This window comes from Hylaeus volcanicus, chromosome 5 (genome assembly GCF_026283585.1).
Source record: "Hylaeus volcanicus isolate JK05 chromosome 5, UHH_iyHylVolc1.0_haploid, whole genome shotgun sequence".
Classification (NCBI taxonomy): Eukaryota; Metazoa; Arthropoda; class Insecta; order Hymenoptera; family Colletidae; genus Hylaeus; species Hylaeus volcanicus.
The window spans coordinates 16,908,911-16,923,497 of record NC_071980.1 but is presented as its reverse complement, the minus strand read 5'-3'; the positions used below and the strand labels follow the sequence as shown (position 1 = coordinate 16,923,497).

General features: G+C 39.3%; 1 protein-coding gene across 4 annotated transcripts in view; it reads left to right on the top strand.

The window, feature by feature from the left end:
- The window catches only part of LOC128876566 (uncharacterized), a 101,912-nt gene that overhangs the window by 58,311 nt on the left and 29,014 nt on the right, over positions 1-14,587 (top strand). For 2 of the 4 annotated variants that reach the window (XM_054123040.1, XM_054123039.1), the window contains exon 1: positions 9,805-9,870. The exons of the other annotated variants lie outside the window; for them this stretch is intronic. In XM_054123040.1, the coding sequence (XP_053979015.1) occupies positions 9,820-9,870 (51 nt within the window). In that variant the 5' untranslated portion in view covers positions 9,805-9,819. Of the gene's footprint in view, positions 1-9,804; positions 9,871-14,587 lie in introns of those variants that run through there. 4 annotated transcript variants of the gene reach the window in all.

Here is a 14,587-nt window from a genome sequence, read left to right as displayed (position 1 = left end):
TCTTCTCTAGGCAGGGTTGAAAACGTTTCGACTTGCCAAAAGAAACAAATATTCATTTAGAGATTCAGCCGACAAAAGCAGTATTTATTAATTGAATTAAAAGTACACAAATCACACGCGTAAAATAATAATTCTCCTGCGTTAAATAGAGCGAAGAAGTACTATTATCGTGTAGAATAATTTTCATATGCCAATAATTATTATACACAGTTTGCAGGAGCAGTAACGTCTTGTTTATTTACTCCAGCCAGCGCAAACGTTATGTTTGGTTTAAATTAAGGGTATACAAATTAAACGCAATGCAGAAATTGCTGTTTCACATGCATTCGCAGTTCATCAGAATGGAATTCATCAGCCCAACAGATTATTTGAGTCGTTTGATGGAGATCGCGATCGTTAGGTGCATTCGTCCCAGCAGAAATGCGCTTATCATTAAATTAGACAAATAGTTACTTGCATGTTACGTCTTACTCTCGGGAAGGTGCACAGTTGCGAATAAATCTACATATTACACGTGAGTTCCAGGAGGGCTAGGTCCGAGTAATTTATGGTCAGAAATGCACGCAATCGGCGAATCGATTATGGAGCCCACGGTAATCAGTAGCGATGGGGTAGAACACCATACAAACTGGCTCCAATATCGACCACTTTGACTCGAACTATTTTAAAAAAGATATGTATATGTCTTTATACAAAAGCAGAACATAATACTATATATTAAATGTATTCTTTTTATTTCATTATTTTTATTATATCAAATTTGCAGTACTAATTACCTAGCAAAAGGATAAAATATTACAGAAAGTATAAAAAAGTAAGACAGAATATATTACGTATAAGTCTATGACTCTAACAGAAGACTGAGACAACTCGAAATTACTATAATAAATTTTGTGCTTAGAAATCCATGCACGACTTCGACTGAAATTTCATTGTTTAATTTAAATTCTAATTCTTATTGAAAAAATAATGAATCAAATGTGTATTTCATTCCGTGTTCGAAATATCCTTACCTACATGAAGAATCTTGTCCATCTCTGCCTGGACGCTGAAATTGCCTCCCATTCGAGGAGCACGTTTTAAATTTAATCTCATCGCTAAGTAATCAACTCTCGAGGTCTCCTTTTTCTCTGCGATCGTTACGACCGCTCCCCGCTGTTGCGAATTCGCCCGCGAAATCTCGTAGGAAGCGAATCGGTCGCAGGTGCACGCAGTTGCAACGATTCCACTTTCCCTTCCCCGCTGCACTGGGACGATATCAATGCGCTCGGCTTGCCGCTTCTTCCTGCTTACAGCGGGCACGTGCGCAATGTACAATGAGCAACTCCAAATGTCGCGTTACCTCCACTCAGACTCAATTCCTTCATCGAGGATTCTCCCACTTGGCAAACTTCTTGATTAAGACCACTATCAAGCCTCTACAAAGGCCCTGTATATTGTAAGACGTCACGTTTCGACATCTTCGAACCTAATTATTATTATTAAATATAATATTAAAAGGAGCACGAAACTTATAAGTACCCTCTATATCTATTGAAGAAAGTCTAAATTAAATGATAGGCTCGATGTTTCCAAATTAATTTTTCATTATAAAAATATACATGCGTTATGTTTATTCATGCACATATTTACAATGAAACATTTATTTGGAAACATCAAATCTATGATTTAATTGAGACGAATTCTTGTAATAGACACAGAGGGTACGAATATTTATGAGATTATGAGGACATGAATATTTATTTATTCTTTTTCCAAGTTAAAAATATATTGGAAGACAAATGAAATTCTATATAAAAATATTTTAAAGTTTTTGGAAATAGTGTCTTAAGATGAAGTTGATGATTGAAATAACTGTTCGAGTATGAAGGACATTTTTAAATGGGATATTTGATGAAGTTTAGTTTATTGTCAGTTTGATATTCCGAAGAATCAATATAATGTAAAATAAGATTATATTTTATGTATGTCACTGATCAACCCCAAAGTATCATCATCATATAGCTTCAGTTCATTAAATAGATGAGTGCAACGACTATAAATTTTAATTATTAATACAACTAGAAGCAATGAACCTTGAATTTCTCTTTTGCTAAAGCGTTCAAATGTTTCCTCGGGATTGTAGCTATGGAGCTTCATCAGGGGTCTAACGAAGCACCAATACTGGGGCGTGTCTTGTGGTTGTCATCTACTTAGAGTACCTTGTATACCTGATTGGTCCCCTGGTCAATTAAGAATCTGTGGTCGACGGTCATTGATCCGTTGCATGAACATCACTTTAATGAAACATTGAAAATTACAAATTGTGGTGAATGTTACAGCTGAAAACAATTGAAAATGGTTGAAGCAATCTTTCTCTGCATAATTCCTATAAATTATGGATGGCTCTTATCGAAGACTGATGTTACAGAATACTTAATGAGATTTAAGTAAACAACCCTAACGACGTTAACGGTGCACGTTTTCATACTGTTATCTGCCGACGAGAAGTGCACGTGCATTCATTTGCTTAACAATCTATGTAATCCGGAAACGCGCATGCTAGGAACACCGCCTAATCTCGGATCTGCGAACCCATCTCTAAACTTTTTATTTTCGAGCTCGAGAATTTCAGAAAAATCTCTGTGCAGTTTCTGAACACGCAAATGCAGATACGCTGTCCAACCGTTATTTTAAAATTAGCAACATACACAAAGTAATTATTTATTACGTGGCTTGCACCAACTATACAAACAAAAATTCAAAGGATTGCATGTAACACACACAACAATACTCATTTAAAAATTGTATCAAGGATATGGAATAAAAACACCAGGCTTTCTCCTCGATGATGACATAGTTTGCATTCCAATAATGAAATCGAATCTCATTGACCAAACACGTTATTCTCGCCATGGATTAATTATCATACCTCAATGTCAATACGTGTGGTAACAATTACGTCACAGTTGTTCGATGCACCATCGATTAATGCGATAGAGCAGTTTGTCTTCGTTAAGCGTCAATGAGACTGAGGAACTCTGCCGGACTCGAGGTCAATCAGGCGGATTGCAGGTGTTCTCGGGTCATCCAGCCAAGAATAAATGTCACCGTAAGAGCAGAAGAGCCACGCATTCCCTGTGCTCGTGCTCGGATCACGGTGAAAGGAAAGGGTTTCGCGTGCAACGTGTCCAACCGAATACTTGCACGACTCTGCTTTTTGCTCGTCCTCCGCTACTTCGCAACCCCAGCCGAAGACGCCGTCCGCCATTATGGCATCGAAGAGAGATATTTACTAATGAAATAATTATTAGCTACTGTAAATTCAGTTGGAAAGTTCCACAGATAATTTAAATCTATTTAACGAACACTTATTGTAAAATTTATCATTCAATGAAAATGAAAATGGAAATGTAATTCATGAAAATTCATGAAAATATAATTCAATTGAAAAATTTAACAGGAGTTTTAAACCTATTTAACAAACCTCTAACATGCGTAAAAAATGAGAGATATTCGTCGCACATCTATCTCATCAGTAACAAGAGATTGGTTCTTTTCATCAACTGACGATAAACAGAACCAAAAATCCAAGTTCCCCAAGTGCTTCTCAAGTTTCAAACCCTCGGCCATCTGGAGACTGAAGCACCTTACGTGGATATCGTTTCAGATGTAAATATTCCCTGCACATAAGATGGAATCATGGTGGCCTCCATAGAGTCACAGGTCACTGGATACGAATGAAAACTCGTCTCACTCGCTAGACTAGACACCTGAAAGTCGAGGTGATTCGGTCGCAGCCTCCGATTATCGCCTGTGTATCTGTAAATCCAGCAGGTAGCTTCTACGACCCCTTCGGAGCGAAAATCCCTTACCTGCTTCTTTTGTACCTGTAGGTTGAACCTGCGTCCCCTTTCCATCGACCTAGCAACGTTCAAGCTGACACGTTGATCCTGTGGGCTACACCTGCGCTCTTGAAACCCTCGGACCCACAGGTTACAGAATATTTTTTTCTGGAGGATGAAAATTCAACCACGTCAGGGCTGAATCTTGTATGGATTAACTTGATTCGTTTGGCAGTTTAAACGCTGATAATATTTTCCTTTCGTTTTTAATTGTGATCATTATTTGAATTCAGTTGGTTTTACTGAATTCCTTGGAGTAGGAGATTAGTGACTATTATCTAATTTGGATATTGCCTCAAGTAAACCTATAAACCTAGTAGTAGTATAAACTCGGTAAAAATTTTCCAATAAAATTCCAATGGAATACAGCTGGCTACAATTAATTTCTTTTCAATATTGACCTAAATATTCCGAATAAAAAAATAGTAGAAACATCGTATCATCTTTTTTTAAGATTGTTTAAGATTTAAAGGGACAGACTACAAGAATCTCATCCCAATTTGTAGCTCACTAGGCTTGAAGCTGTTAGTTACACCACTGTCCTGTGGATAACAGAAATTCGCTTACAGCTATACGTAATAGCATTTGCTTGTCAGTACGGATATCGTAAAATCGATTGTGTACTGTCATTGCGACGAAAGCGAAACGCGAATGTTCCTGAAGGGATAAAAGTGCGTAAAACTTGAATCGAAGGACACGCACTTATCACCTGCATCGCGTCGAAGGGTGCTGCATGGCGACAGATGCTCCGCTGAAACCCTCCAAGGGGTGTGCATATCGAGAGGCAGTTGAATTGCTGCCTGGAACGTGCGTGCTGTGTATTTAACTCTAATATCGAGAAAAAAAGGAACGGCTGTTTCGTGCAAGGCACCACCAAATGGTTAGGAGCTCGCTGACAAAGTGTCTGGTTTCTCGAGTGGCATTTTTCGAAATAAGGGTGCGAGTTGAAGGATTTTAAACAGATTTCGGTTAACCTCCCGTAAACTAGATTTTACACGAAATTTTTGGGGTGCAGTTAAGCGAAAATTCGTGGAGAAAACAGTAATATTCGTTAAAAAAATATTCTATTTTTATGGAGTGTGAATGTGTGTGAATTTGAATAAAAAAAAAAACTCATGGGTATGTCACGATGTATGTTCATCAAACGTGTCATTTGGACGATTTCAATTGTTCGACACGTATTGAAATTATTCACGTTGGAAAGTACTGTTACTCCTTGTTGCTATTGTGTTCTGCCTTTTAATATCGCTGGTGTACGCAGCGAGCTAATGAATAAACAATCCCTGTAGCTATTCGACGCGGTCTTAACGTGGCTCGTGTCGTGTAATATTGAAATTTAATGGCACGCTTTCACGTAGACGATCCTAGTCAACATGATCTACGGGATTTAGCTTACTAGCAAATTAATAAACAGTAAGACCATACTGAATACCTCGGAAGTAACCCTCTGAATGGTTTAGCAATATTACGATTTAACAAATATACTTTATCAAATGTGTCGATATAAGTTTCATTTGGAACTTCTGAAAAACCGTGAAATAATGTTCATAAGATAAAATAAAATTAAAGCAGCGGTAGACTAAGAAGATTACTCCGTGTACAATAAGCCATTGAACCCCGTCTTGCTGTTGATACGCCTCGTGCACGCCCATTTAACACTAAATCTACCACGACCGGTGAAATGACCCTTTTGATACTTTTTTACCCAATTTTTACATGCAACACATGATTTATATACAATTGTTTCACGCAATTATTCAATTTAATTCGACGTAAAATATTTTTGTATTTAATTAAGAAAAGTGTCTTTAAGACTAATCATTTGTTCCATCGCGATATAAATAGTGAATGAACGTTAGACGAATGAACGTTGGTAGGTTTAGTGTTAACGAGAATGTACTTGCAAAGAATCTGCAGGAGCGTCGATAAGTAGGATAATGGGCTGCGTGTAAAGACCGCAAGCACGCTGGGCCCGATGACTTTCTCAACTTGACATTACCGTCTGTTCATCATCCGCTGCTTCGAACTATTCGAACATCACAAACAAAGGCTGTCGCTGTTGCATTTCCCGCCCACATTTTCTGGACAAGATAAACGCTTTCGCGCAACGTGCACAAGAATTCGTCTTCTACAGTCGAAGACAATGATTTCGAGAAAGCTTCGGAGTGATGTACACCTACATAGTACCATGTGCCTACGAGACCGTCATTTTCATTAAAATCTATTTGTATTTGGATCGCTCGGGCAAACGAGAGTGAGGTCTCGGGGCTATTGCGCTTGACGTGGGAGGAACCTCACTCTCGCTCGAGCAACTCATTAGAAACGCGATCCTCTTTATTGGAGCCTCTTCAACTAAATATCTAATCAGTATAACGAGAGTCAAAAGCGTTCCTAAGCTCCTACAGATTAAGCTATACACGTTTATAATTTCTGAACCAAATATAAAGGAACGTACTCTAGAAAGCCAAATACTAGAACCGTATTCCAATTAAGATCTAACAATTCCAATAGCTTCGTTTCACGGATATCCTTGTATTGAATTCCGGTGGAACAGAGTCACCGCACCAACACATGATTTTGGGGTGAACAGACAAAAGCTAACAGTCACGCAAGCCCTAACTCCAGGCGAGTGTTTCCGGAATAGTTAAGAATCGAAGTGAACACGTGTGGTGCAAAAAAAGGAAATGTGGAAGGTCTACCAGACATATTGGTGTACGATTCTCGTAAAACTCGGAGGTCTGCGAAGCATCCCGAAGTGAAGACGAGAGGCTAGCATGACCGTGAGACTTAGCAGGCTCTTTGTTATCACGATTCGTTTTGCTCTTCCGAAAAGAAAGTCCTTCATTGTCGTCGGTCCCAGCAAGTGGCGTCTGGAAATGCTCAAATACCGCCAGACCTATGGAAAACTGGCGTCCTACGTGCTTAGGAATATCGTCCCCTAATTGAAGTGGCTGTGTCGGAGCCAGTGCCACTTAAACTCGCTGCCACAGTTACGCAGTTCGCGCTTTCCCGCGGTGGAAACGCGTATCGGGTAGAAATATTCTTTCTTTCTTCGATGCGATGAATTTAAGGGATATCATGCAATGTTTGGAATGTGTTGGATCATTGGAAGCTTGTGCAAAATGATCTTAACCGATGCTGTTAGTCGTTGAGCGTTATTAATTATTATAGCTTGCTTGGTCTCGTTGTAGGTCCTCTTGGGCAAGTATATTCTATGAATTTATGAAATGGAAGTTGTGAATAGGAACATCATCGTATGAAAATCCTCAATTTCAGATGGATCTTTTATTTTTTGTAAATATTTTCAATTTTATATTAAAATCCTAAGTTTCACTTTTTTACTACTATCAAAATCTTTCTTTAAGTAACACAATTCCCACTTTGCAAAATTTCTACACATAAACAAATCCTTAATTTCGTAATATTTACAAATGATGAAGGTCACTCAGGTCTTAGAATCTAAAATAAACAAATGCTTCCTTGCTTTTAACAATCCAATCTTTGAAATGAACGAATGCTTGCTTTTCATAATCAAAAATTTGTCTCTATTTCTGGAAATAGAAAACACCAGAGATTACACACTGTTCTCGAAAGCAAAACCGTGTGGATCGCGTATCTCCGCTCACTGGACGACGCGTTGCGAAGCGAAGACCGGTTGCGAGGGCGTCAGGTAAATCGTTCCCCTTTTATATTTCCTATTTGGAACGAGACGACGTTTAACTGGCTTCTATCGTGCCGTTTTCTGACACGAAAGTCACTTCGTAACATATTTTCGCCATTGGAGGAAAAAAACGTTTGTCTTTAAACGTTTACCGCCTAACACGTGTCGACGTTTGCGCTCGAACGGGGCTCAGCTACTCGCATGCACGTGCAATTACAGGCTCGTTGCGTGCCTATGTATGCACTCTGTTGCAACTACCAGTAACGTAACAGGCCTTTCTTTCCATTGTACGAATATCCAGAAAAATTTGACGCCGTTTATCGATTTGCGCTCGACGAACGACCATATGCGAGCCCACGATTGAAGAAAACGATTGCAACCATTTCGCTTACTTAACAACCGCAAATAAGTGGCACTCTTTCGTTTGAAATCCATATTTTTCGTAATTCACTTTGGGCTGCGTTTTGCAAGTAATGTTTATCGTCCAAAAATTGGGCCAAATTGTGTTCGTTTATAAATTTAAAATATACGTTCAGTCGATGTTGCATCTGGAGACGTTACAGTGTTACAATTTCTGCGTGGGTTTATTTTAATTTCTAAATATTGACTCAAAGATTAAATTAATAGTTCTACGGATATTTAAGATGTCAAAAGTGAACTTTTTAAATAGTTTGAAGAGATTAAGTAAACTCATTTTCTGATTGTACTGACTAACAAAAATCTCATCCTCAGATGGTCGTTCATTTTCAAGAGAATATAGGATTTCAATAGTTTACAAAATAAACCAAATAATAAACTTCGCAAACAGTATACGCATGAATGAAGAGGAACACCGATAGTCTAATCAGTAAGCACACAACTTCGATCAATGGATACATCGTTCTCAATTAAATTCGAGTTCGGTACGAACACAGAATATTCATTTACCAAAGCAACGATGACACAGGGGTGTCTTTCCCGCGCGATTACAAAGTCACAATCAATTCACACGCTGACAAAGGAACCCGCCCTCCCCTCGCGCAAATTAGCGCGTTGGCCTGTGCGATAAAATTCAAATCGAGATACGTACCGTCATTGGAGGAAGGAGGAAGAAAGTGGGAGAGTTCCCAAATTACCCGTTCATTCTTTCCCGAATCAAATTGCGTAACAATCTCGTAGCATCGTAGCGTAACGTAAAAACGTTGTCAGTCCCATGATTGCCCTGTCTCTCGGGCCCCCACTCGTCCTCCTGTGCCCCTGTATGATACCGTCACTCGCGCCTCAATGATCCCGCTCTCCACGTCGGGCCCTCTTCCGAGGCCCTGTTCACCATTTCCCCTTTCCGCTCCTTCGAAAACTTGGCTCTCCCTACTCGCGCCCTTTTCCCCCACCACGCGCCGCTACAACTGACCCCGGGCTTCTCACCCACGCCGGGGCCCCGTAGTAAAAATGGCCGCTTGTGTACACTGTAGTAAAACAGGGACGCATTTCCTATCAGCGCTGATCATCTTCACCCAACCATCCAACCGCTCCTCTACTTTTTCAACCCGAACCTTTCGAAAGGGAAGCTCCACTATGTTTCGAGGGGTGAATATCAGTTGTGTAATTTAAGTAATAAGCGTTGGAAATACTGTTTTAGCCACTATACATAGTGGCTTACTTCTTACGCGTAATTCGCGTTGACCTCTGCCGTACAGATAAACAGGCCCGCGGAAAATTCAGCCGTGCCTAAGAGTAAAAGATGAGAAGATCGTCATATAAAATTCATGCAACAGAGGTCTAACAACCCCCCAGTCGCATGTACCCTCGATGTCAAAGCGCGCCAAAGGAAGAAGAAAAGGACTCCGAGCGGCGGAGTAAACACGAAGGGGATCTCTCGCGCTCGATTGCGTTCCTGTGAGGTCTTTGGGTTTCATTTTAGTGCACTATAGCGTACTACACGCCGTACTATACCCGTCACTATAGCACGTACACCGGTCCACAGACGCGCTCGCTGGTTCCGCGCGTTTCCGTACCTGTCCGCAGGAGTCCCACGGGCGCTGGCGTCGGTCTCAAGCGGTCCCAGCCCTATCCGGGCATTGTTGCACCGACGCCCGGCTAAGAGAGTACTGCTTTGCGCGCAACCCTCGCGTAGTCTTGTGTCTGTGTTTACCAACACTCTGTGGATGATGTACAGTGTTAGCGATACCTCATTAAAAATCGATCGTGGATGATCATTGAGCGTTCGGTGGATAATCGCGCGTGCTTGTCGATACGGAGCCGTCCATGCAAGAGCTGGCGGGTCGAGGAAGGACGATGAAGCAGGAGCAGAGACCAAGGAGGCAGGCCCTCTTCCAGATCGCCAAGGTTTGATCCTTTTCTGTTTGTTGCTATCGCGATACCCGTGCCCACGGTGCTCGAAGTAAACGACTTATGGCGCGGTTGGATACGCTAGAATAACACGGGATTACCGTTACTGTATCTCGAACTCTCGAGCTTCTACCTGTTGATTTTCTGGCCGGTGGTGCTTGTTTAAATCGTGACCACCTGAGGTCTGGAGTCGTCAGGTTGATGCGCCATGGTGTTTTGGGGGATGATTTTGGTTGTGTCTCTAGGTTGTGTTTGAAACGAATATTGTTATTCATAGATCAAAGTATTGGAGTAAAGTGGAGGGAGTAGTTGGTCCAAAAGATTTCTTGATGCGTTGTCATCCCCACAGAGCAAATTATAGTATGTACAGACCTAGGTCCCCTTTGGTATCATCTTCTCATTCGTGCACTATATTATTGAAAGTAACTCAATGGCGGTTTAATGAGGAAATAACTTTCTTAAATTCTGTCTTGATCAATCACCATCATACTTCAGCAATAACAAGATCATATATTATAGTATAGTAACGAACAATTGTAATAAGTAAACAGTAATGGTATTGCAAAATAACAGTGAGATTTTGAGAGGGATTTTGTCACGATTTTTAAGAGGGTTGGAATATAGTATGCTGAAGTTCTATTCATCGTTGAAATTTTGGAGTTCAATGCTTCGCTAGCCAAGGTTTCATGTTGAATATTTGAGTTCCTGTTTACCTTTAATAGTACTCATTGGTATCAAGACAATCATCTCTTGAAATCAACTACTGTGAATCTGGTGACTCGAATCATGCTATCGAAAGTTTGTTAATTATAGTATCTATCCAAAGTAATTATAAGTTCCAGATCCAGCAGATTGATAGCAGAGTTTCTTCTGAATCCTATCGCAGTTGAACGCCATTCATCGCATTTTCCTCATCGTGGTAATGACACCTTGTCACACTTTGTCTCTGACAAGTTCATACGCCATCGTATTGCGGTAAACAATAACAGTATTCGAGCATTAGATCCGCAAAACTCAAGAATATCGATCCCCCCTAAGGTGTACCGTGACCTCAATTTTTTTGACGTCCTAAATACGTCGCCACGTGTGAACGAAGCGTGGAATGGAGAAAACACAACAGAGTCGACACACATTTAACTCTTTGCTTCGCGATGCCTAACTTTGGCGATCGTTTAGAAAATGTCCTTTTGCATGCATTGGAAAGTGTTCACTTAAATACCCACACATTTCCTTGATACAATATTCATACTGATCTCACTGTTGTTAACGAATGTACTTCCTTTTAAAAATCTAAAAAAGTAAAGACTGATACTTGGAATAGTATAAATTTAAATAAAAACATAGGTTATTGTTCTTTTCGTTAATGATTTTGAACAAAAAAAATTATAATATTTACAAGGAGAACATAGACTGCATTACATTTATTTAAACTTCTGAATTATAATAACGCTCTTCTTCTGTTGAAATGGATCTAATACACAACAGAGAAAAGAATTTCTTTTTTTCAAAGCGAAACGTTACTGCGGATCAACTCAAGACTATGTCAAAACAAAGTAAAAGTGTTTCACCGCTCACAATTTTTTTCTGCTCCCCCCTGCACTAATGATCTAAAGGCCTCTCAAATTCTCGTGCCGCAAAGAGTTAATGGTTGCTCTCGCGGCGTTTGCGGTCGACTCGAAAGGTATACGTTCGATATTCGCGCAGTTCATCGATAATAACTCCGACCACCAGTTCATTAAGTCGCGAGGAAATTGGAATGCATCGTGTCGTTCAATTTTTCCCTCTTTTTCTTCGCCATGTTAGCGTCGAATTGATTGTGAATGAACCGTTTTCAGATCAGAGTCGCTAAATTGCGGCACATTTAGGTGCGATGAAACGCGTTTCCGCGGTGGGACAAGGGCTCTGTTTAGACGAGTACGCGGTTAATTCGGTATAATGAACCGATCGAGCGTGTGTGCATGGAAATCGCGTGAAATTGTTGGCTGCACATGCAAATTAGCACGATCGCGGTGGGAAACGTGTCGCTTTTGTGGCGAAATCGGCCGGTTTACGGGTATGTTGCGCGCGAAAACAGTGTGATTGCGTGTGAACCTCGGGGATGAGTTGATTTATTATAATTTTATTAAAGTTGAACGATTTTGGAGGGATGCGAATAGGTATTGATAAGCTCTTGATAAACTCTTCATCCTTCACAAATATTTCAACAGAGATCTGAAACTATTTGTTAACAATTGTAAACTAATTGTTTTTTATTTATTTATTTGATTCTAATGTTTAATGAAACTCTTGATTGAAACTTTGATCCTCATAAATAAAAATAACCATAGTCGAATCTCGCAGTATTGGATTAAATTTCTTATCTTCTTTAATTTGTTTGATATAAAAAAAACTTTCAGTGAAATCCGTTTACAATGTTGAATAAATTGTAGGCAAGGTTGTCTGGAAGTGTTCGAGTATAAAGAGTTTAAATGCTAGTTTATTCCATAAAAGAGATCTGAATGAATGCCCCGCAGTCACGCAACAATAATTAGGTATTTAGAGCGTCCTGGAATTCTAAAGTGTACGTGGACGCAATTTCTATTGAACTTCCTGAATTTCTATCCAACAAGAATATAGTTAGATGAACGTATTATGAAATCAATATTATTTTACGATATGAAAAGTATTTACAACAGGTTTTTTTAGAATCCATCTATACAAGAATACAAAGGAAAAAAATATTTTGTTTGGTTGGATAAAGTGAAAGGAAAATTACTGGAATACACAATCGATGAATTTCGCAATGAATAATCGTTCGATCTACTTGTGATCGAACAAGTGTCTCGTTAATAACCGCGAATAACTCTGAGGTATCTCATAGCATTTTCTTGGTGCATAATTAGTTCGCACGTCAATCAGCGACCAATTAATATGTATCAAGGTGTAGTCGATATTTCTCATAAATGTTTGTCAACGACCCCTTAAAACAATGGTCGATAAATTCTCTTCTACATAATCAACAAAATTTTTTTACTTTACGTTCCTACTAAAAATCTTTTTGAAAATTATGACTGCATTAAACGAACTAAATTATCTTACATTAATTATTGCTGCATAAGTAACTGCAATATTCGCTGGTTGTTCCAAATAAAATTTTAAAGCGTGCTGTCTCGCATGTCTGCAGTCGTCGAAAACCAAATGCATGTTTTGTTTTATGCGCCGAGGGGAAGTGCACGTAATAACAAGGGCGTGCACTTGTCCCTCGCGTATTGTGGAACGCCCTTACCTGTGAGCCATATTGACACGCTCCTGTTGGAAGGACCCTGTTCACTTGTTGGATCCCACGAGTCTTTCAGACCATGTCCATTCAACGAAAACGTTTTCCCGCATGTGTGCACGTCGTTCCTTGAACTCTTTTTTTCTACGATAATATAAAAATAAACGAGTAAATAAATGATTCTCCGATAAGGGATGACAGAATAATAGTAGCACAGCAGGGAAATTAATTAATTATATTAAACTAACGGGTCGAAGCTACCGCAAACTAGTTAATTCTTCAAAGAATACTGTTAGAAGAGTTTAGAATACAACTTATATACCGCTCTTTAAATAATGAACAATCTGAAACGTTTCTATTAGACAAAATTAATTCAGATAGATAATCAGGCAGTTTTTTCTGAATATATAAATCCAAGTTCGTTCAATTTCATTCGTACAAATTAAATAGTTTAAAGCAAGTCGATATCTTTATGTCACAGCCAACGCACAAAGGATTCTATAAAAAAAAAAACTGCTCGTCACGTTACGGTCTCCTGTGTTGCTTCTCCAAGGCACACATTTTGCCAGTGAAGCTAATTAAATCAGATCTCGCTATCGCGGTGGAACTTGTATCATTAGAATTTCATACGCCGCGATTACCTTAATTGCATTAATAAATGAAACGTAATTTCGACTAAAGTAGACAAAGAGGATCGTTATATTCGTGGTATATTCCAAGTTATATCCTTGCCAAAGGAAGAGATTCGTTCAATTTACAAACTTTTAACAAATATCGCGGCATATTTGCCCTGTTCGCAATTTCCTTTCCTCGCGGAAGATCGAGTCGATTTTTAAATATACCGGATATTTATCCCGTGACGCCGGAAAGGCGAAAATAATGCTCCGCTATGCGTCAGAACACTGCCGCGGAAATTGTGATTTACTTTCCCTCCGAATAATAATGTGCTCGCGATACGGTGGACTATTATCGTGCGTGGTTGGAGGCTCGTTCCACGCAGGGGGCTGTCGCATTTACATATGTACTTCCTCATATTGCGTGCATACCTGTTCCTATTCTCCATTCGCTGATGAGGAGAGACCAGATTTATTACTAATTAACGCGACGTAATAATGATATCGTCGCTATGAGACGAAAGGACACGAACGGGGAAAATTTCGAATGAAATAAAAATGTTGATACGAAGCTATTAACATTCTTGTATCAAAGAAAAATTTTTCTAATCCTTGGATCATATTTAAAAATTTTAGAGGAGTGGATATCTGACGAAAAGAAATATTGAAATTATTGAAGAGCCAATACATTCTTTTTGACTTAAAGCAACCCTTTACAAATTATATGGATATATTCATGAATCACGAGCATTATCATAAATCTTGTCAATTTTTAAGATACACTATACATTTATGTTTTTTATATTATTTAAGCATTGATAATCAAAGAAGCTTTTCATGTTCA